At 36.8% G+C, this 23,977-nt stretch overlaps 1 protein-coding gene and 1 long non-coding RNA gene across 2 annotated transcripts in view; one reads left to right on the top strand and one right to left on the bottom strand.

Moving 5' to 3' along the window:
- The window catches only part of LOC148697857 (uncharacterized), a 69,519-nt gene that overhangs the window by 29,418 nt on the left and 16,124 nt on the right, over nt 1–23,977 (bottom strand). The window lies entirely within an intron of this gene.
- On the top strand, nt 2,083–10,289 carry LOC137715352 (DUF21 domain-containing protein At1g55930, chloroplastic). Its single transcript, XM_068454645.2, has 14 exons — nt 2,083–3,098; nt 3,740–3,837; nt 3,936–4,029; nt 4,295–4,372; nt 4,527–4,630; nt 6,200–6,281; nt 6,553–6,692; nt 6,769–6,847; nt 6,956–7,019; nt 7,616–7,707; nt 7,810–7,875; nt 8,266–8,382; nt 9,243–9,413; nt 9,570–10,289. The coding sequence occupies exons 1-14, from the start codon at nt 2,526–2,528 to the stop codon at nt 9,807–9,809; spliced, it is 1,998 nt and encodes a 665-aa protein (XP_068310746.2). The 5' UTR covers nt 2,083–2,525; the 3' UTR covers nt 9,810–10,289.

Here is a 23,977-nt window from a genome sequence, read left to right as displayed (position 1 = left end):
GAAGCAATCCAACAAGAACACTAAAGCAGCAACTGCTGGCTTCTCTAAATAGTGCCCCATGTTTTTCTCACTCTCTGCGTCAGCTTCTCTCTCAAAATGGTAGACCCAACTGCACTCTTTTTCAAATGGGGGAATCAAATGCTCTCTCTGGTGTGGCTCTCATCTCTCTCCTTTGCTCACAAATTGGAGCTGTCGACAGACAACTCTTCTCTCTTCTGCTGCTGCTCAAAACAAAAAGGTATTACAAATGCCTTAATATAAATTGGATGTTGCCAGAACAAAAGGCTCTGCCTTCTCTCCCATTATAAAACCGAAGTCATCATCCTTTCTTTTTCTTTATTTTTCAAAAAACCAAAACAATGCCTCTTCCCATTTTTTCTCTTCTTTGCACCAAAAGAGTGGCCCAACAAACTTATTGGGGTACATGAATCCCATTGCACCCACCTTGGTTCCGCTAGTGTCCGAGCCTATTGGAGTTTAAAAGGACTATGCGTCAACAATCATTATTAGAGTAGTGCTAGGTAGATTAAATTTGAAAAATAAAATGATCTGTCATTAATAAGAAATAAGTACGTTAATTAACACTTAAGTAATAATCTAATCATTAACTTCCATATCATTTAGTTTACTAAATTTTATCTACAAATTTAGTCTTCCTAACATTACCCTAATTATTATGATGACCGCTACATTTGGTTTCAGTCAATTACTAGTTTTCTTATCGTAATTGTTCCAAAATTTCGATATGTATGATTTCAAGTTTAAAAACTTTTGAGGAACCTGTAGATTTCATTTTTGATGCTTTAATCGAGGATCGTAATAATTGTTGAATGTTTCTAGCATGAGCTTATTGGAGGTTGTTCGCATTAACCCTACTTCTCTTGCTAGATTATGTAATCTCCTCGTTTATCAATGAATTCATTTTTCTTCAAAGAAATAGTTTAGACAAGTTTTAATATCATTTTGTCAAGGAACAAATAGGATTAGGGAACAAATTCAGAAGGAAAAAAAAAATGATACTGGCCAATCCAACGGTTTGATTTTTCTCGCACACTATCCAAATTAGGGGTGGACACGGGCTGGGTTCAAACTTGGAGGAATCGGACCAGACTTGTTTTAAACTAAAATGGGATCGGGGAAGCTGGGCACAAAAATTTTGAGTTTTGAAACAGGATCTAACCTTGCTGGTTTCAAACGGAACGGTTCGAGCCAGATCCAAGAGTCTGAGACAATTTTTTATTATTATTTTCAAAACAGATTTTTTGGATATTGGATTGGTGTAGTACAAAGTTGAAGTATTGGATTTTGGATTGGTGTAGTACCGAGTCTAAGTATTGAAATTGGAACAAAATATTGATCTGAGTTGTATTAGTTCATCAGGATTTGGAATTAGAGTGAGAGAGAGGGCACCTGGTTGTATAATATGGGTTGAAAGAGAGAGAAAGCCAGAGAAAGCCAGAGAAATCGAAATCTGCAAACTAGGAACGATTTTGGAGGGAATGATGCAGGAAGAGAACCGTAGTTGTTCGACTTCGTGCCTTCCGAGTACGACAGAGACTGATTTCGAGGGAGTGAGGGAGAGGCACAGCTGCAGAGGGACTGAGAGACTCAACGGCGAGGATTTAATCAACATATATAATACTAGAAACCGCCCCCGCCCAGCCTGTTTCATCATGCACTTGGATCCACCCCGCCCTGTTCCGTTTGATATTTATAATATTTGGATCGCCCCGGACCCGTCCCCATTGATGTTTATAATATTTAGATATGCCCCGATCCGCATAGACTTGCCCCAATCCCCATGTCCTGGGCCCATTTGCCCACCCTAATCCAAATTGCTGGAGCTTTTTCCTAATTGCAAGGGCGGGGCATCAGTGCCTCATTCCTGAATCCTGACGTCACATAGCACTCGGACGCAGGATCGACCAAAAATTTTCCTTTTTGGACAATAATGAGAAAATTTGATGTGGGTTGTGCTTGCTTTAAAGGTAATGTTAAAAATGTTAAAATTTTAAATTAAATTATTTGCTTAATATGGATAAATATATTTATTAACGTGCAAGTAATAAATCAATTATTAACTTTTATGTATTTTAATTTTTAAAATTTTACTCACAAATTTAGTACCTTGCTGCCGCCGCCAAATTGCCAATCCAAACCACCCTTCGGTTCCAATTTCTTCAGCTGTCAAGTAAGTAACCACTTCGCCTTCTCCAACAGCCAAACATGTTTCTGAACAATCCGACTAAATCCCACACCCACTTCTCTCTCCCCCCTAAAACCCTAGCCTCCCCTCCTTATCCCCCACTCCAACACTTCTAATTTTGTCCCACCCAATAACAAACACAAGAAAAATCCCAAACAAGAAAATTATAAAAAATCCTGTATAATAATTTCCAAACTTTCCCAAATTTCAAAGCTTTGACAATAAATTTTATTCATTTCTTGGCCGTTTGATTCTCAATTAGTTCATTTTTCGTTCTGGGTTTTGTTCAAATTCTGTTCTTTGATTGTAATTTACCGAAATGGCGCTCGAGTCTTTTATTCTAGCCCCGAATAAGTTCATTTCCGGGTCGAAATCATGGAATTTCTTGTGTTGCAAAGGGCAAACAAAGTTTCCGGTGAAGGTTTTGCTGCGAAATAACCGGTACCCATTTCGATTTGGGCCGAATTGTATCGGTAGTGGCGGTTTTAAGAAGTTCTTAGCTCCAAGGTTAGAAGGAGTCGACGTGGTGGTTAATAAAGCTCGTTTGGAAGCTTTGGGCGAAGATAGTGGGAGTGTGGGTGGTACGAATGCTGTTTCGGGTGCAAAGTTTGATTTCGTTAAGGAATTGGTGAAGTGCGGAGTTGTTTTGGCAGCTGTGGTTTGTGGGGTTTTAATTTATGGGTGTAGAAGAGCTTTTGCTGTGGAGGGTGTGATCAATGCAGGCTATGGAGTTATTGGGCAGAGCATATTGTTGCTGAGGAATGCCTGGCCCAAGACATTGCTGGTTCTTCAGGTTTTCAAGGAGCAGGGTCTGATTTTGGCCGCGCTTTTGGGTCTCTCGGCGTTTTTTTCAATGGCGGAGACTTCAATTACAACGTTGTGGCCCTGGAAGGTATGAACTTGTTATATTCTGTGAATGCTTATATCATAGGCATTTCAAAGGATTGTTTTTTATTTGTTTGGATAGTGAATTTCTCACCCCCTACTGGACATTGTACCCTTTTTTTTCAATATTACTTGTATGCTGGTAAATAGTAACATTGTAGAATACTGTATTATCAGTCTATGCCTAAGGCTTATTTTTCAGTTTATGTTTGTGCTAGTTTCCATTTCTGGTTTGATATCACGGTCACGTGAAGTAGTAGAGTCAGACTCTGCTCTGCCTAGATTATGGTGGCAATTGCATATTTGACCGTGCAACGGATTTTTGCCTAAACTTGCCAATTCAGTCAATGATAAGCTTCATTTCATGCATGCGAGTTAACATTGTCTGTGGTTAACGTCACTTGTAATGAGACAATTCTTGTAAATGGTATCTAGTTTGTAGAGACTTAAGAAGCTTAATATATTATACCATTCTTCTTTTTCAAGACACTCATTATTAATTGGTGCTTTTGTGCTCATGTAATTGTGAGTTCGAAATATATGAATTCATCTTATGATCTTCCTACTAGAATTTTGAAAAGAAAGTAAATGATCTGCCACATTAGGATCTTCAAATAACATTAGTTAACTGATATTAATCTGTGTCAGGTGCGTGAGTTGGCTGAGAAAGAGTCTGAAAATGGTGTCTTCAAATTGCTTCGCAACGATGTTACTCGGTTCTTGACAACCATACTTATTGGCACAACGTACTTATCTTCTCGTTTTTGTTTGCATTAATTTTTCTACTCTTTCATCGTGAAGTTGAACATTGCCTTCTTATTGTAGAATTTACTTATGTACTCAGTGTTGTCAATATTGGAGCAACTGCTTTAGTTACAGATGCTGCAACGGCAATATTTGGTGAAGCTGGTGTCACCGCAGCAACTGGAGTAATGACTGTATGTCTCATTTTCCTTGCTTGATCAATTAATAAACATAGACGTGGAAGTATAGAGTAGAGAGAAACTGAACTTATGATTTTTGAAAGAGTTGATTATTTCATTAAAAAGAATGATATTTCTACTGCATTGAGTTTGACTTTTGCTGAAAAATAAGTCTAAAATCAGTGTTTATCAAAGGCCAGACGCTGCTTTACACATTTAAGGAAATAATTTACTAGTGGATTTGATGTTTAATACTGTTTGTTTTTCTTGATAATGAAAGGTTGCTATTTTGCTCCTCACTGAAATAACTCCAAAAAGTGTTGCTGTTCACAATCCCACAGAGGTTGCTAGGTTTGTGGTAAGTTAGAAATTGCTCTACGTTCAGCTGAAACCCTCCTGTGACCACTAGTTACACATCTTTAACTTTTGTTTTAGACCTTGAGTTGCTTGCTGGTTTTCACTTAACTGATATTACTCCTACTTCTTTTGAATGTTGGGTGTGATGCCCCCAGGTTAGGCCAGTGGCGTGGCTTTCTTTGGTATTATACCCCGTGGGGAGAATTGTTACATATCTATCGATGGGGATGCTAAAAATACTCGGATTAAAAGGAAGAAGGTTTGCTTTTTTGATAACCGACGTTTGAATTCTCCCTGATTTTCATTTGTCATATTTATTTCTTTGTGGCTTATAGACATATTAGTCCATATAGTAATTTAAAAATATTGTTTTCCAAAGGAGTAGGAAAGATGATAAGTCAGATAATGGGTAGGTTGGAGTTATCTTTCAGTGTTAATCAAAACATTGATTGCCGATTGGATTTATAAATGGTTAGTGGTGGTTGTTGAAAGAAACAGATTATATGTCTTACCATCTAATGATTTGAATGCATCTGACAATAAAAATTCCTTAATTGTTTTATTAGGAACATCAGTTATCTGCTGCAAATTGTATGCGTTTAATTTAATCTCTCTCCTACATTAACTGAAAAGCCTCTTCCTTTACTAAATCTTTCACTCTCATTTTCCCATCTCCTAAGTGTCTTGACTAGTACTCTCTTCTCGGTTAAAAGACAAAAGCTGTAGACATTTCTACAAAGTTAAGGAGAGTGCCATAGGGAAGACTAGTCACATAAATAACTATATTTCATTAAACTGATCGTATGAATTTAGTACCATTCAATGATATGGTTTCTATATTTCTGTTTATGTTATCTCTTATAAGATGATGCATAATCGCCTTTTTAAATGCGTTTTCAAGGCACTGGAGTCTGGAGAAATGCTTGAGGCCTTTTTCTAGTTAGAAATTTATGTCTACCTTTGAGAATGTGGCTTACTCTTTCTTCTGTTAGGCATGTGTAGGAAATCTTTACCGAAGAGCTGTACCTATTCTGTGGATGTGCCATTTGGCTTAAGCTTCTCAAAAGAATAAAAAGAAAAGCAAAGAGGAAGCATCTTCAGTATCTAACAGCGCTTAATGGTTTATGTTTTTGGAGAATTTTTTTGGAGAATTTTAAACCATTGTACTTTATCATAGTGTCATATTGAGTAAGCCACAGGCCAACAGCCACATGTGCTCACTCGAATACAATTCATTCTCCCTTTTGTCTTTAGTCAGGCCATATGAATGGGTGTGTAGATCTAAGCCTTGCATCACTATACAGAATCTATATTTATTGTCAAAGTTAAATGTAACATGGTGTCAAATATGGAAATCCACATGCCAACCCCAACGGCCACACATACTCCATTTTACCCAAGACACGTGTTTGGGTCAGTCTAACCACATTTGAAGGGGGCTTGCTGATAATATAGAATCCCAAATCAGAAAAATATTAGCCTTGCATTATAACATATTATATGATCCAGGGTCTCCAGCTCCACCTCTAGCCGTGGGTTAGATGCTCTAAGTTTAACAATATCTTTGGATTCTTTTCTCATTTGTTTGTTGATAGCAAGTGGTCATCTACCATGCTAGAATATCATGGAGGGTGTTATCTTTTATTTAACCTGACAATATTTTCTGGTGCACCTTCATTTTGTTCTTTTGGTAAGAGTATACCTTCACTTTATGGATAGTAAAGAATTACGTCTATGAAATATTCAAGTTGTGTCGTTAATGTTGTTTACTTAGAAAATGTTCTCAAAAAAAGTTATGCCCTTGTTTACACCGTTTTTCTTTGATCAGTGAACCGTATGTTACTGAAGAGGAGTTAAAACTGATGCTGCGGGGGGCAGAGTTGAGTGGGGCAATAGAGGAGGAAGAACAGGTAGTGCAACAGTGCTTTTTATTTTTTATTTTGTTGAAAAATATTTTTTGGTAGGGAATCACTTGCAAGGTGAAAAACAAATTTTTTTTTTTTCTTTTTTTGAATGCTAATTGTGAAGAAATATGTTTGGTTAAATACACCTTGAAATGTCGAGGACCTTCTATATCTGGAGAGAAGAGAGATAGTGGGATGGGGTGGGGAAATAAGTTTACTAGTTGTCAAGTTTCTTTATTTAAGACACATTTTTATGGGAAAATAACTCCTTTTGCAGGATATGATAGAAAATGTGTTGGAGATTAAAGACACACATGTTCGAGAGGTGATGACGCCTCTCGTAGATGTAGTTGCCATCGATGCTAGTGCAACGCTAGTTGATTTTCATGACTTGTGGGTAACTCATCAATATTCAAGGTAATCCAAAATTTTAGTGGTACACTGAATAGCTTTTTCATGGCTTCTGCTGATAATATTTTGAACATTCTTCTAGGGTACCTGTTTTTGAACAGCGAGTTGACAATATCGTAGGAATTGCATATGCAATGGATCTACTGGATTATGTTCAGAAGGTGAGACAATTTGTACTCTTATTTGTCCCTCTGTGAAATCCATTTTTTTAATTAATTGAATAAGCAATCTCACAGTGTGCAGAACTGTAAATATGTTTGATTTTGAAGGGTGAGCTACTAGAAAGTACTAGTGTCGGGGATATGGCTCAGAAACCTGCTTACTTTGTGCCCGGTAATCATTTGTATTATGCCAATTTAATTACATGTTTTCTGAATTAAATATTCATTGTACATTGCTGCCTATTTGTATTCTTCTGCATTTATTACAGTTAGATTTCCTTGTTTTTTGTCCTACATATTAAAGTTTAAAACCATTTCTGGAAATAAAATGGCAGCATGTTAAATCAAATCCTGGTGTGGGGGTTGCTTAGTTTATTGCCTGGTTTGGTACATAGGCCTCATTCCAGAAAAAAGTCTATGGGGATGTTATAAGGTTTAAATCCCTTGGAGCCCACTCGACTGATGAGCCTACATTGAGTTCCACGTGCTCTATCTCACAATGAGGAGTCATTGAAGGAAATATATGAATCAGGACTCTGAACTAATGTTGGCACATGATACTAGGCCAATTGATTTGTGAAGTTTTGCCACCCTTGGTTTTAAAGTTTTGAATTTGTTATTGTGCATGGTATAAAGTTGGGATAGCTCTTTAAGAAATTATAGGCTGTTTATGGTCAAAGTTGTCTGGAACGCTGTATGCCATCTGGTTCCAAATTTGTTTTACCTGTGTGCTTACATGGTCCTTGCTTTCTATGGTCTCTTTTGCAGATTCAATGTCCGTTTGGAATCTCCTTAGGGAGTTCCGCATTCGAAAGGTTCACATGGCCGTAGTTCTTAACGAATACGGTGGAACTGTAGGGGTGTGTTCTTTCTTTCATCATTGAATTTAATATGACCAATGTTTCTGTTAAAAAATCACCAAGTTGCGCAGCATCTCTCTAACTTGCTTTGTGGTGAAACAGATAGTAACCCTGGAAGATGTGGTTGAGGAAATTGTTGGGGAAATATTTGACGAAAATGATTCAAAAGTAATTCTCACTACTAGTGGTTGTGCTCCTTTTCCAATTTTTTTGTGATATGTAATTCAGTTACAAAAGCACTATGGGGGCACATATATGCATAAGTAGAATCGGTCGAAATTTATCATATCAAAAAGCTAAAAAATCAAAGAAAGTTAAGCAAGCGAAAGAAAATTTCCTTGTCTGAAAATATTATCCTTGTGGTTTCACTTGATACAGGGAATGAGCACAACTATTGTTAAACCATAAACACACAAAACTGTGCTTCTCAATATAATAATGTCTTTCTCAAGAAATAAAATAAAGTAAAATGTAATAGTTAAAAAACAGAACGGTTGTGCTGGCTGTTTACCATAATATTTTTTAACTTTCTGACTGAAATTATTGATGCTCGAACAGGAGGAGATTCAGAAAAAAACTGGCTACATTGTGATGCGTGCAGAGGGGATATACGATGTGGATGCAAACACGTCTATTGATCAACTCTCTGAAGATCTAAATGTCAAGATGCCAGAGGTATCTTTGAAAGTTTTGAACTCTGAATATTGCTTACGAAATTTATAGACGTTGGATCATTCTCATTTTTCTGCATAATTGCTTGTCCATATGATGTAGTTGTATTTTTTGATACGTAAAAATATATTTGAAAGCACTTGGGTCTCAGGGGCGACACCCTAGTTCCCAAAAGGAAATTTACATTTTAGGGAAATAAAATAAAATAAGAAACAGGAATAAAGGAGTGTGGTCCGTACCCAGTCCACTAGTCCTGTACTAGACTGAATTTTTGGGGCCATCAAAGGCTATCTGCTTCAACTCAAACCAAGGGCTCATTGAAAACTAATGCCTAGCCTTCCATGACTTATGTCTAGGAAGCAACATTTGCACGGCACACAGATAGCGCAACAAATTCTGTCGAACTCTTGCATGAGAAACAACTATTAACAAGAAACTGGCTCTGTTTCATATAGTAGTCCATTAAAGATCTTCTGATGAATAGCTGCCCACATTGGAAGTTGCATTCTTACTCACCGTTAATTTACAAAGATGGTCTTCCCTTGTTTTGAATTAGAGCGCATGTTATAAGTATGCATATTTCCTCCCTTCAATTACATCTTACACGCAATCTCTTTCGTTCTTATGCTCAGCTGATACTTATGATTATGAGTTGAGAACTGAACTGTATTACTTTACAAAAGCTTATTAATTCTGCTCATTGTTGATTATCAAAGAATAAAATCGTACTAAAAGATTTGTTTCCCCAATTGTCATCTGATTTCCTTTTCAGTACTGACAATTTGAAAAGTATTAAATAATTTGCATCCTATGTTTGACATATCGTTATTCAATTTTCACATGTATCTTTCACCTGTTTACAGGGCCATCAATATGAGACTGTATCAGGTTTTATATGTGAGGCATTTGGATATATCCCAAGGACGGGTGAGAGCATTAAAATTGTTCTTGAGAATGAAAATGATGAGGAGGTTGACGAGACCAAGTCTGACAATCAGGATAAAAAAGAAAAGCACCAAATTTTTAAAATTGAGGTATGATGTTGAATATTTTGCAGCATTTAGGGTCAATCATGTATTTGGTGGTTGTAGGGGCTAACTTTGGTTTCCATTGGATTAACTAGTATTAAAAAAGAGTTATCCTTTACTCGGATACAGTAATATCGATGTTAATATTGTTTTTTGGACCAGATACTAGCAGGAAATGCCAGAAAGGTTGGTGCTGTTCGATTTGAAAGGATAGAGAACGATGCTGCTACATTGGAGACCGAAGAGGTGACCCGCTTGGTTCCCAAAATCATGAAAAGAAAGTGGAGTGGTGATCAGGACTCAGACGGTACAGACTATGACGAGGATTCATTTCAGAAGAGACCACAGAATACCATATCTGATGAACATGAAGACGCTGTTGATAATGTCAGTGGACATTAGTTGCATTTCTTGCGATTTGCTTTTTGACGGAATCATACAAGAGGTAAAGATTGAGAACAAAATAACAAGAATCAGGAAGGAATACTGTAAAAAGATTCAAAGTTTTGAGTATCAATATCTGGCATTTAAGGACCAACCGGGACTCATTTGATCTCGAGAAAAGTGTGAGATGTACATAGAGCCATCTTTGTGGGAGATAACCTAGGTTGATGGAAGGATCAATTTAGAAAACAAAACCAAACTAGCTGATTTGTATCGTCACTGGATTGACCTTCCGGTTTTGTTATTAGCGTTGAACTCCCCCTACTGTCGAAAATAATAGATGAAACAACTGGTGGTGGTCGCTTCAGTGCCTCCCGCCATGTCGATGAAGACCTGTAACTTGCCAATAAAGATGGGGAGTGCTCTTTGGAAAAGACAGGTTTTGTATATTCATGCCATGTTACGAAATGATTAAACCATTAATTTTCGGTTGTTGAATCGAATGAGTGGAAAAAAAAAAAAAAAATCAAAAGATAAACACTAACAGGGTGTGTATGGAGGTAAAAAAGTGCGTGGATACACCACCAATAAAAAATCAAAACAATACATTGCTCTAACTGTTAAAATAAGATCGAACTATTCCTAGGCAACAAGGAAATCAAAAGTAGTATGTTACAACTACTCCCGACGGATGGTAGACAATAACGAAACAATAAAGCAAGTGGTGAATTGTGGTGGATAGCATCTTCTTCAACAGTTCAACTCACTACGAATTGTGGTGGATAATATCATTAACGGTTGGAAAATAGGAACTAGGCTAGATTGTCCTGTTAATTTCCTTTGAGGTTGTACTCTGTAGTTAATGATATTGCAACCATATATTATAGGTTAGTATGTATGAGTTTTCTTCCATAGGTGGTAAGTTTCTCCATAAATAATTTTTTCATAAAGAAATATCTTCCATGTGCTTTTCTTAAGAAGTGATTATAGTTGTCACTTAGTATTATGGTCTATTAGTATTCCTCCACTTGTAAGTGAGATTCATCTTAGGTTCAAAGTTCGTTGAATTTGAGTTTGATACAAATTTACTCCAAGTCTAAGCTACTTGGGATTCATCTGTAAACTACGCAGATCGGCCTGGACTTGGAAAGGAGCATAAGATACTGCTTCTGATCATACATATTATAATTACATTGTTAATGCTTCTCCAATATAACTAATAGATCGAACGAGAACAATATAATTAACAAGAACAGTACAAATTAAGCGATGAACCATCAGTACATAGAGGTTCTTCAGCCTCAAAGACGAAGAGAAGTGTCGACATCTGAGTTATCGAAATTGTTTGTTCTGTCCATGACTGCAACTGAACTTGAACATACGTTCCTCATGACTCGAGTCTCATCAGAAACCTGCAGATAACTAGATTGCTTGCTCTGCAAGTTAGGGTGGAGGTACATTGAGTATTGGGGTGGGTGAGGCTGTCTTTCATAATTGTGAGAAGCTGTCCATCCAGAATGGAGAAACAACCCAGTTGGCTCGTAATATGCTGCCGGAATAGAAACCCTTTCTGATCCATGTATCATCCGCCTCAATAGCTCTCTCTCTTCCCTAATCTCCTTTTCTCTCTGTAATTTCTTAAACCTCTCTTGCAATAAGGCAATGGAAGAATGAACAACTGTGCCATCTTTGCCTTGCCTAGCCATAAAGAGGGGACTGATTAGATTTCAATTGCCTTTTGAGGTGACCTTGTGGGGGGTTGTATACCTATATATAGAGGACATGATGAGTCATTAGGAAAATGTTTATTTATTTTATTAAAATTAGGCTGCCATCCATCAGATTCTAATGATGTGAACAAAGAAAGAAGTATCTGCTGCTGTGATGCAAAGTCCAAGAAGGCAAGGCTTGGTAACTAAATAATCTCATACGTTGGGTTGATAAATGGGAGGAGAGGCCGCAGAAAGCCTCAATTGGGAGAAAATGGTGGGGATAAGAGTCCAAACGGTGTGTAAGGTAGCTTTTGGAAATCTTTTTGGAGGAATATATGGATGGGGTGATGCTTTGTCTGCTTGTCTCCAAGAGTTGATGTGGCTAGCTTTGGAGAAGATGTTGCCTTTTTGGTGAGGCTTTGGGGGGATCTTGTTATTATTCTTTTGGAAAAATATCAAACGATTACGAGTAAAAAGTCATTCCTCTTTACAGACATCCTCTTACATACATATTACATTTTTTTGACAAGTGTAATTGTTTTTTTTTTTTTTTTTTTTTTACACTTTTACTCAAACATTTATGTATTCATACATCAAACTATAATTTACAAGAAAAAATAAATGATTATTACAAGTAAAAGGCAAGAAGTGTTCATGATTCTCAAGTATTACACCAATAGACCTTCTCATTGTAACTTAGTGGAGTTAAAAGAAGGGATTTATTTGTTTATTTATTTATTTGAAATTTCATATGAACCTTACGGGTTTGACTACAATACATATATGTATCTAATACAATTATCATCTTGTAACTTAGTGGAGTCAAAAGAAGGGATTTTTTATTTTTATTTTTATTTTTTTTGAAATTTCATATGAACCTTACGGATTTGACTACAATACATATATGTATATAATACAATTATCATCTTGACGGTCATATAATAATTATATTAAATGTAAATATTGTAGCTAGTACTTGAACTTATATACCTTTTTCATTTGTTATGTTAACAAAGTATTAAAGGAATTGTCATCTTAGTTTTTGAAATTCCTAATTTATTCAAAGTTGTTTTGGACTTTTCAAACTCCTTCTCACAAGTTCTTTATTATATGAATCCCCACTTTCCCATTATTCCAACTGACACAACGTTGCATCCTTGTGCAAAATGACGAGAGAGAAACGCAGAACCTCTCAGGGGTTCCCATTTTTCATGGTTCTCGGATGGTAGTTTAGTAGCTTTCATAGGGTTATTTTGAATAGAAAATTTGATGGAGGTAGTACCTTAGCGTGAGATGATAAATTAAGAATTTCGGAAAATTTTGATTAACAATTCTCCAATGGCGGAGTTAGAAAATTTTTATCAAGTGGGCTAGCTTAAAGATTTAAATCTTTATAAACAAAGAAATTTTTTTACAGTATCAGTTAGTTTAAGAAAATTTTCACAAGGTGACCCAAGAATTTTCGTTATTCAAACAAATTCAAACTTGTACATGTACAAGAAGCGAAGAGAAAAAAAATGCAAGAAAAAGAGATGATTTGTAAATTGTATTATATAATTAAACCGAAAGAATTCAAATCAGTAACTAAATATATGGTAAGCTACATTTGAAAATCAATAAAAACTACATGTAAAACTTTATTTTCTACCGAAGGCTGTCTGAGCTACAGTCCAGGGTAGCCCTTAATGTGGCTCTGCTGGTGCAATTCTCTTAAAAGTTTAATTGAAAGAAAAAAGTGGAAAGACATATTGACATTTCAAGAAAATTTCTAGAGAATAGAGCAGGGAACGAGGAGTGACAAGAGTTGAATGAAATTAGTTTTGGGGTACGTAATTAATTTGAAGTTTGATTTTTTCTTGATTGTTTTGTACCTTTTCCTAGAGAGGAGAGAAAGAGAACATACCAAAAGCACAATTAAATCTAAAACATGTCCCTCCATTCAGAGTGGGAAAGGCTCCTTTTTATCTTCTTAACTTTCTGCTTTGTTTTCAAGTTGTTGGATGAAAATGCATCATGGTTGGTTCTGCTTTGAGGGTTCTATTTAACGCCACAAGTCCATTGGTTAGTCGTTAAAAGGGTAAACCAAATGAAGTGAGTAAAGAGTCAATATAAAGGCTCGTTCTTCAAGATTTTATGGTTTAAGAAAATAAAAATATTTTTGCTTGCCATCCTTAAATAATGATAATATTCACCATTCTATTTATTATCGTTCAATGAGTTACATTCGAGATATGTGTAGTGGATAGATAGAAATCTCAGAATTTAAACTCATCCAATAATAAAAAGTAGAGCGACACCACCTCTTGAAAATAGTGAGCAGAAATGACTCTTAAGAAAATTGTGATCATATACCGTTCAACTTAATTCAATGGAAGATAAGAAAGTAGAACTAAGAAGTTAAATAATAACCTATGGTTGGATCAATATTAACTTTGGAGTTTGGACAACCACAATTTTCTTAAATCATGAGCTCTAGGAGCAGAAGATTGATATAATCCTAGTGGCGCGTGTCCAAAAGGCAAAGATAGCGATACTATGATATCAATGTAGGTATATATGCTGTGATTTTGTATAGTATTTTAGTAAAAGAACATTATCTTGTACAGTTCAAGGTAATCAAACAGAAAAACATTCCTCCGATACAATATCCAAAAATTTGTGAAGCACAATGCATAAAAAGTTGCAAAGGAACGCTTTTGAATAAGTTTATCTTGTCGATACAATATGTAACTGCTAGGTTAATTAATAACATGAATATGCATGATCATTTGGGAACGCAACATGCTATGTTCGTTCATATATATATATATAGACCAAACCCTACCGGCGAACTTCTTGTGTGAAGGTAGACCCGGTTTTGACCCAATGTCATTTGTATATTAATATTGAGCTTAAGGAAGCATACTGATCCAAATATATATTTTTACTTCTTACACATTTTTCTCAATTTTCAATTGTCAGATTGAATAAATTGAAAAGATTAATAACCAAACATTAACAAAGATGTGTGAATAACATTTCTCAATTTTCAATTGTTAGATTGAATAAATTGAAAAAATCAATGACCAAACATTAACAAAGATGTGTGAATAACACTATTACTTGAAAAAGTGGCGAAGGAGCAACCACTTGCAACTGTCTACAACCATCTGGAGCGAATAATAGATGGCGACTTCAATGACAGTGTGAACGTATTTCATTCTCTTATTTTGAAATAGTAAAGAAACAAAAAGAAATTATGCTGCACCTTTTTTTTTCAATTTCTATACACTTGTTTTATTTTATGGTCACTCAATATAAAAGAATCAAGGCTATAATTATGGGGGGTGTTGTAAGTGAATAGTACCAGAAGTGACTTTTTAGAGTAAAAATGTCATTTTTGTTAAAAATGAATAGTACCAAAAGTGTTTCGTTAAAACTTCATTTTTAGAATCATGTCATGTGTTCATTTAACTAACCATGATTACTTTATACATTTAATCAAATCTTTATGAAAAAGAATAACAATTAAAATAATATTTTATACATTTGTGAGGAGTGTAGAATAAGATTTTTGAAGTGCCAATAACAATTCCCTTAAAAAAAATCCTATCAATTGAACAATTGATTTTTTATTTTGTTAGATTTGATGTTAGATTAGCCACTGACAGAATTTGAACCCACGCCATCATGTAATGACTTAACTCATTTCCACCACCGTGGTAAAGGGTCACTTGCCAATTGAACAATGGATTGAATTATTATCCTGTTCCTGTTCCTCTCTTCTCGGCTAAAGCAAAATCTTTTCTTAATAAAGAATTCAATCCATTGATGCATTTAATACAAGTAAGTGAAAGGTTTTAGATTCGATTCTCACAAAAAATGAATTTAAATCACATAATTACTAGCTCATTGTGAGGCTTAGCTCATTTATGTATTAGTGTTAATAATATTGATTGTTACAAAGAATAAAAAAAACCCCAAAAATCATAAAAGTATTAAATACATAAAAGGTGCTTTAGCCGAGAAGAGAGGAATAGAAATAGGATAAATCAGTTTGTTTAATTGATAGGATAATGATGAAGGAATAAATGGTGATTTTTTTTTAATAAATAATGTAAGTGTTATTCTTTTGGATTAAATACCGAAAATTCTCCAACTTTTTAGTGTTATTTTAAATTGGTCTCAATAACTTTAAACGTTTTAAACAAGTACTCAACCTATTGAAAACGTTACATTTGTTAAGCTTCAATTTAATTTTTGTTAAATTAACTAGGCCAATCAAGGCTTTCAAGACAAGCATGAAGGTTGAGATGGGGTTTCGGTGGTCATAGGTGGGCTTGGAGGTGGTGGCGGCTTGATATTTCCGGATCTTCATTTTTCTTTTCCATTTTATTTGTGAATTTATTTATTTTTGTATTCGTCTTCAAGTTCTTTTTGTAGTTACTTCTATTATTATTTGTGTCCAAGTATGCTAAAAAGTGAGATCCATTGTTGTCACATGTATATTTAACCGGAAAAATTAATTGGAGCTAAATGGATGTGGCATTTTCAATAGATTGGATACTTGTTTAGAATGTTTCAAAAGATTAAGAACAATTTAAAATTATACTAAAAAGTTGAGGGGTTTATTTACTTAATCCTATTCTTTTCATGAAGATTTAATTAAATGCACAAGATAACCATGGTTAATCAATAAGACGCGTGATATGAATCTGGAGGAGGGGCTTAATGGTTACCTTAGATTTAAGTGTAAAAAGCGGTTAGTCAAGGCAAATAATAAAATTTACTTTGTTGTTGAATATATCCAAGACAGATTCTCTTTTTGGGATAATTGATATTAGAGGTAAGAATATTCAAACTCAAAACCCTTGAATGCGGAGATAAATTTTTCAAATTTTTGGCAAAAATACTCACTATTTACAAATGCAAGTAAAACTACCCACTCTTTAAAACTCAACCAAATGCCCTCATTTTGAGTTGTGGTAACCAAAATAAGCTTGATATACATATGGTCCCATGCCCTTCTCCAAGGAACGTTGGGGGTGTGCAAAAGGTGCAGTGGCGTAGGGTCCTGAATTACTGAGGGGCTCCAAACAAAATTTATCATCCTATATATTACATATAAGTATAAATTTTCTAATAAAAAAGTTTTTAATTGAAAGGAAAATTATCATCATATGATTTTATCTATATTACAGTTGATTAAGTGGAGCTTATACTTAATATATTAATTTTCCTTTTTTATTCTAGCAATAAAAAAGCCTTGTGTATTACTTTCTTCCATTTTTCTTTAACAATAAAAAAAACTAACTTGTGCATTACTTTTTTTTTTTTTCACAAAAACAATCGTATTTTCATATCTCTTTTTTAGCTGTGTTCCATTTTTTCATGGATGAACCATAAACCATGATTTCATGCAACTGAAGATTTTTCAATTAGTAAGAGTGAGATGCTGATTTTCATTAAGTTTGAATATTGATTGTTAAATTATATATGAATATATTATCTTTTTTTCTTTAAAAAGGGGGACAACTGGTGGTAAGCCACAATTATTGTGAAACCCCGTCCCAATTTAAGTGTATTTTCATATTGTCGAACTTATGAAATTACCATTTTACCCTTGAGTTTACTTAGTTTGACTGTCTCGTCGAAACACGTAGTTTTAATTTAATTAATTTATTCGTATCGTACTCATTGCCACGAACGTGCAGGCATGAACATATTCGAATTTGGAGTTATAACGAACATTTTACGTTTCGAACGTCGAACATTTTTTGGATATTTTCGTATTTCATCTTTAGCGACATTGTTATGTGTGCCATATGGGGCCCATTTCCTTTTTCGTCCCCCTTCTCCCCGGGCCCCTTTTCCCTTCTTTTCCTTTGGACCTGTGAGCCCCCTCTCTCTCACAACTCTCTCATCTTTCTCCTTCACTTTCTCTCATTCTCTCTACCTCTTCTTTATCTCCCTGTGCCCTCTCTTTACAACTCTCCCTCTCCTCTCTAAAGCACACACACACACACACAACAACCTCAAACCACCACCATGTGGACAGAGAAGCTTCGGAAACCTCGTGACAAGCCGAGGAACCCTCTAGCGACATTGTCACTATTCATCGTCTTCCCCGACGTATTTCGTAATTTTTCAAAGTTGGTAAGCTTCTAGAAACCCTTGGGATGTATTTTAAGAGTAGATCAAAGCTTATTTTAAGTTGTACATACGTGTTAATTGCAGAAAGTAGCTCAGAGTAGCTTTTCCAAATTTTTCGATGAGCACCGCCAATTTCGAGGCATTTTTGGCCAAATAATGGTGAGTTAGCCATCGTACAAGGTACCATCCTCTTCATCTCGTTGAGTACTACAACTTTGGTGTTTGAATCACATGATTTGGTTGAATATCGAAGAAGTTATGAGCATTTGAAATTGTGCCTAGAAACCGACCAAACTATGGCTTGAAACCGGGTTGGCCCGACCTATTTAACCTCAACCCAAATTCATTTAGGCCAGATTGCCCAACCCAATAACTTAAGCCCAAACCCAATTGAGCCCAGCCCAATAACCTAGTAACTTAGAAACCCAACCAAGACTTTGGGCCATGGAGTCCGACCCAAGCTATAGGCCCAAGCCCAAGACCCTAGGCCCAAGCTTAGAAGCCCAGGCCCAAGCCTAGAAGCCCAAACCCAGAGCCCAGCCAGCATGTCGGGGCACGTGAAGGGTTGCCGGTGTCGGCGTGTAGAGCACATGCGTCGACGTCCATGGTGCGATCACGGCTACACCGACAACTTTTCCAGCCAACTTTTTAGCGACCCACGGCGGCGCGTAGGGGTACCTGAGGTCCCTCCTTATGTTTTTTGACATCTGAATTCGTTTATAATGCTCGTTTTCTGAAATTCAATCGTGATGATAGAGTTTTATTAATTGGAACCTTTATGTGCTTAGGTGTGATTCTGGTGGTGTTTCCGTCGTTCCTATTTCACACGGCTTTTCAACGACGGAATATCTATGAGTGGACCCCTTCTACAATGCATAATTTTGCTATTAGAAATGCATACATGAAAAGCATGATTTAATGGTTACGTTTTATGAAATGTTTTATGAGTAAATTAAATGTTACTTTTTATGAGATATCATGCTTTATTGAGAATATTTTGGAATAATATGCTTTATCAATTTTACGTTCTTTGTAGTATATATGATGAATGACTATATACTATTAAGATTTTTTGAGCTATGATGTTTGAGCTACTGAGCTTCGTTGGGATATATGTACTTATGTTGGAAAGATTATATTCAATGTTTTGTGCTTATCTAATGGTCACTGTCCTGCCTATGGGCGTATGTTTTGCCTACAGGCGTATGTCCTGCCTACGGGCGCGTGATGAAGTGCCTTTGAGCGATTATGATACCACTAGTTAGCAAACTATATATGATATATATTTTATGAAAGGTTTATGGCATGCTAGGGTTTTCAGAAAACCTATCACGTATTATGCTATTAGTTTTCATAAACTTTGGGGGTTAGTACGTTATTGAATAACTATGTTTGTACTACTTATTTATCAACTTGGTCCACTCTTATTTGTTTTGCGCCCCCTCAAGACATAGGAACAAGGCATATGATTCGAGCTACAAGGCATTCCCCTACCAGTGATATCGTGGCATCCTCTCTACTTTTGACATCACTTGTAATAGCACTTTCTGTACACATTCCCCTTGTATTCTGAATTAGATGTATGCTTTGAACATGTCATGCATTATCACTATCATTTTATTAACGACTGAATATTATTATATTTTTGTTAAGCTTACATTTGAATATTACATTGCGTAGTTATGCGCGAAATTTATATGCATGTTTCACATGTTCTCGACATATGCATTCATTAAATGGCTTGCGTTATCCTCGGGTATCGGCCATCACGTGGCCATCCCGATGTCCCCAGGACATTGGGATCGGGGTGTATCAGATTGGTATTAGAGCATACTTAGGACTTCATCCTTCCATTTGGTAATCATAAGCTTTTTGTAGTCATAATCTTTCATCCTTCTAAATCTTGTTTGCTTATTATGAGAATCATGGATCCTATTGGTGGGAATGTACCTTGACAACCTCGTTCTAGTCTAATGGGAGGAATTCAGTAGTTGACCTCCGCTCTACGAAATTCCTTTCCCGGTAATAGCAAGCCAAGTTGTACATATATGGAGATTGCTCGTAGCCACGACGTTACGGAACTTAGAGTAGTTGGAGCCTGTGAGGAGGCTGAAGATTGGTTAGAAAAGATGAAAGACACCTTAAAGAGCATGAGATGCCCAGCATCTGAATGTGCGAATATTGCTGGTTACTTCCTTCAAGGGAACACGAGGTATTGGTGGAAGTCAGTGATAGAATCTCGCCCACGTAACTCTTTGATGACTTGGGCTATGTTCAGGAGACTATTCAACGCACACTTTTTGAGCCCCGATTATCAAATGAGGAAGATAACATTTTTTGACTTGGGCTACACCCTAGAGTTTCGTCAGGGCAATCTGAGTATTACAGAGTTTGATAACACTTTTTGGCACTTGTCGAGACACCATGAGGGAACCTATGAGAACTAGCGGGAAATGATGATTCAATTGCAGATTGCTATAAACCATGACATTTACGAGCTTTTGGCACCATAGAGGTATGTGTCCTAAGAGGAGATGATCGAGAAGGCTTTAGGGATGGCAACGGTTCGGTTTGGGAACGAAAATGCTATATCCATCCCTATAACCCCGAAAATTAACCATATCCATAACTACAAATTAACCATCAGGTATAATTCATAACCATACCCATCGGGTAACGGATTCCCCATTGGTTAACGAGTATATCCATCTTCGTCAATACTAAAAATATATTTGTTCAATTGAGACATTATAAGTTAGTAGATATTAATTTCATTATTAAACATTTGATGTATAAAACGATCCAATAAATGGATCTTGTTGAGTATAAAAATTAAAACATTGCTGATGTTGGCTTGTCTTTGATATCTCCTATAAGCACAATTGAGTTCACATTGATTTTGACTCAAAATTTTACTTTCCTACAAAATGCAACTTGTGTATTCTTAAGGTAATGGTTCAGAGAATAACGGATATACAAATACATACATACATACATACATACATATATATATATATATATATATATATTATACTATTATATTATATATAAATTATATTGTTTACTATTCGGGTCGAATTCGGTTACGGATACGGTTTGGGGACCTCTATAACCATATCCAAAACCATAACCGAATAATATAAATGGTTTTTCCCCATATCCGAAATATACCCAAACTTCTATACCTAAATCTGTTCCATTCGGGCGGTTATCCACGGTTATCGAGTTTAACGGTTAGAATTGCCATCTTCAGGCGGCTTTAAGGGTCGAACAAACGAGGTGGAGCACACTAAGCCAGAACCAGCCGAACCAGACTCGAAACTAGAATCAATGGGGTCGTGGATTCCGATCCTGAAGTATGAGGGAGCATTCTACTTCATCTCATTCCTTCGGCCGTAGACACCCTCAATCGTTCAAGTGACAGGGCCTGGATTTTGGATCATCTAGTGAGGGCTTAGGCAATGAGTCGGCGATGCGATATTTCAGCCACTTTAATTCAAGTGTGGTTGATCCGAGCATGTGTTACAGGTGTGGCGGCTTTGGATACATAGCTTGAAATTGCAGTACTCCGCGTTCATTTAATGATTTTGCTTTCGGTTCGAGTTACGGTGTGAGTAATAATCCGAGTACTTCAAGTTACGGTGGAAGTAATTATTTGATTACTTAGAATTATGGTGGGAGTAACAATCAGAGTACTCAGGTTTCTGCTTAGAGGAAACCGTAGTTTTCTGGAGCAGCTTTAGGTAGTCGTGCTTAGGGGAATCGAGCAGGCTGTAACATCCAAGGTCCTAGGACTCGAGGCGGCCATAACAGTGGTTCGGGACGTCAGGCCCATGGATGTAGCAACACCATGACTCAGCAGGAGGTGGAGTAAGACCCCAGAGTTATTACTGGTACGTTACTTGTTTATGGTAACTGGGCTCATGTTCTGATTGATTCAGGTGCTACTTATTCATTTATATCTCCAAAATTTGCACGGGTTGTGAACCCGCAACCTTCATTGCTTGGTTTTGATATGTTCATACAATTGCCATTTAGAGATCTATTCTGTGCATGGTGGGATTTAGGGATTGTCCAGTTATTGTTAAAGGGGAACTTATGGAGGCCAATTTGATTCCCTTAAAGCTTGTGGAGTTTGATGTCATTCTGGGAATGGATTAGCAATCTAGGCACAATGCTTATGTGAGATGTAGGGAGAAATTGGTGACCTTTAATAGGTCTGGACGACCAACGATCACGTTTCATGGTGAACAACGAATCCTTTAGAATAGTATTATTTCCTCCATCCGGACGATAAAGTTACTACAAAAAGGTTGTGTGAGATTCTTAGCTCATGTGGTCACGCAAGGTGAACCTTCTCTGTGTGATGGAGATGTGCCAGTGGTGAATGAATTCACCGATGTATTTCCTGGGGATTTGCCAGGGTTACCACCTGCGAGGGAAATCAAATTCACCATTGATTTACTTCCAGGTACCAACCTCATTTCCTTAGCACTATACCGAATGGCACACGTTGAGTTGAGGGAATTAAAGATTCAACTTCAGGAGCTTGTGGATAAAGGCTACATCCAGTCCGGCACGTCTTCTTGGGGCGCTCCTGTATTGTTTGTTAGGAAGAATAATGGGTCGATGAGACTTTGCATCGATTATAGGCAACTGAATCGGGTGACAGTGAAGAACCATTATCCTCTGCCTTGCATTGATGATTTGTTTGACCAACTGAGGGGTGCTCAGGTGTTCTCTAAGATTGATCTTCATTTGGGTTACCTTCAGTTGCTAATTCAGAATGAAGATGTACCGAAGACTGCTTTTCGCACTAGGTATGGACATTATGAGTTCCGTGTCATGCCTTTTGGATTGACAAATGTACCTGCAGCTTTCATGGATTTGATGAATAGAGTTTTCAGACCGTATCTGGATCGAGTTGTGATTGTGTTCATTAATGACATCTTGATCTACTCTAAGAGTAATTTTGAGCACATGAAACATTTGAAGTTGGTGTTGTAGAGGTTAAGAAAACATCAACTGTATGCGAAGTTCAGTAAGTGTCAGTTTTGGCTAAACCAGATCAGTTTCCTCGGGCATGTGGCTTCTGTTGAGGAAATTAGTGTGGACCTTCAGAAGATTTTTGCAGTATCTATGTGGGAATAACCGAGGAATGTTATTGAAGTGAGGAGTTTCTGGTACTAGCTGGCTATCATAGACGTTTTGTGTAAGATTTCTCGGCCATCGCCCTGCCTCTTACTAAGTTGACCCGGAAGATGGTCAAATTTGAATGGGATGAGAGTTGTGAATGCAATTTTCAGGAGCTTAAACAACATCTTACTCATGCCCCTATCCTTGCTCTTCTGGACGATGGTGGTGAGTTTGAGATCCATAGTGATGCATTATTGTCAGGTTTGGGTTGTGTTCTGTTGCAACATGGGAAAGTCATCACCTATGCTTCTAGGCAACTCAAAACTCACGAGAAAAACTACCCCACTCATGATCTGGAACTCGGAGCAGTAGTTTTTGCTCTAAAAATCTGGCGACATTACTTGTACGGTGAGAAGTGCTGCATCTTTACCGATCATAAGAGTTTGAAGTATGTCTTCACCTAGAAGGAGTTAAATTTGAGGCAGAGAAGGTGGATGGAACTCATTAGTGACTACGATTGCACTATTGAGTATTATCCAAGTCATGCAAATGTCGTAGCGGACGCACTTAGCCAGAAATCCTATGGACAACTTACCTCCCTTCAAGCTATCCATGTTCTGCTATTGTTTTCTCTTTGAGAGACTGATGTTACAGTGACACTAGATTCACATGGAGCATTGTTAGCACACTTCCAAATTAGGCATGTTTTGGAATATTTGGTACGGGAAGCTCAAGAGCTCGACCAACAGTGTGCAGACTTAAAGGAACAGGTGCGGAATGGTTCTAGGCGAGATTTGAAAATTTGGAAAGATGGAGCCTTGGTGATGGGAAATAGGCTGTTTGTGCCTAAGGATAATGAAGTGGTGAGAAGGAAATTCTCGACGAAGCCCATATTTCGGTGTATGCCATGCATCTGGGGAGTACTAAATTGTATCATACTATCCGTTCATTCTACTATTGGTATGGGATGAAACAGGATGTGGCAGAGTATGTGAAGAGATGTATTATTTGCTAGCAGGTGAAGGCGGACAGACAGAAACCTGAAGGGCTAATGCAGAATCTCCTTATACCAGCGTGGAAGTAGGAAAACATCACTATGGATTTCGTGTATGGTTTGCCGAGCACGCGGTCGAGCACTACCACAAAATTATTTATAACTGGCGGTCCAAAAACCGACAAAAAACGTATATTACTGTTGGATTTTGC

The sequence above is a fragment of the Pyrus communis genome, chromosome 3, assembly GCF_041283825.1.
Source record: "Pyrus communis isolate YQ-2024b chromosome 3, ASM4128382v1, whole genome shotgun sequence".
Classification (NCBI taxonomy): Eukaryota; Viridiplantae; Streptophyta; class Magnoliopsida; order Rosales; family Rosaceae; genus Pyrus; species Pyrus communis.
Note: the sequence above shows the minus strand (reverse complement) of the source record. Positions and strands in the feature narration are given on the sequence as shown.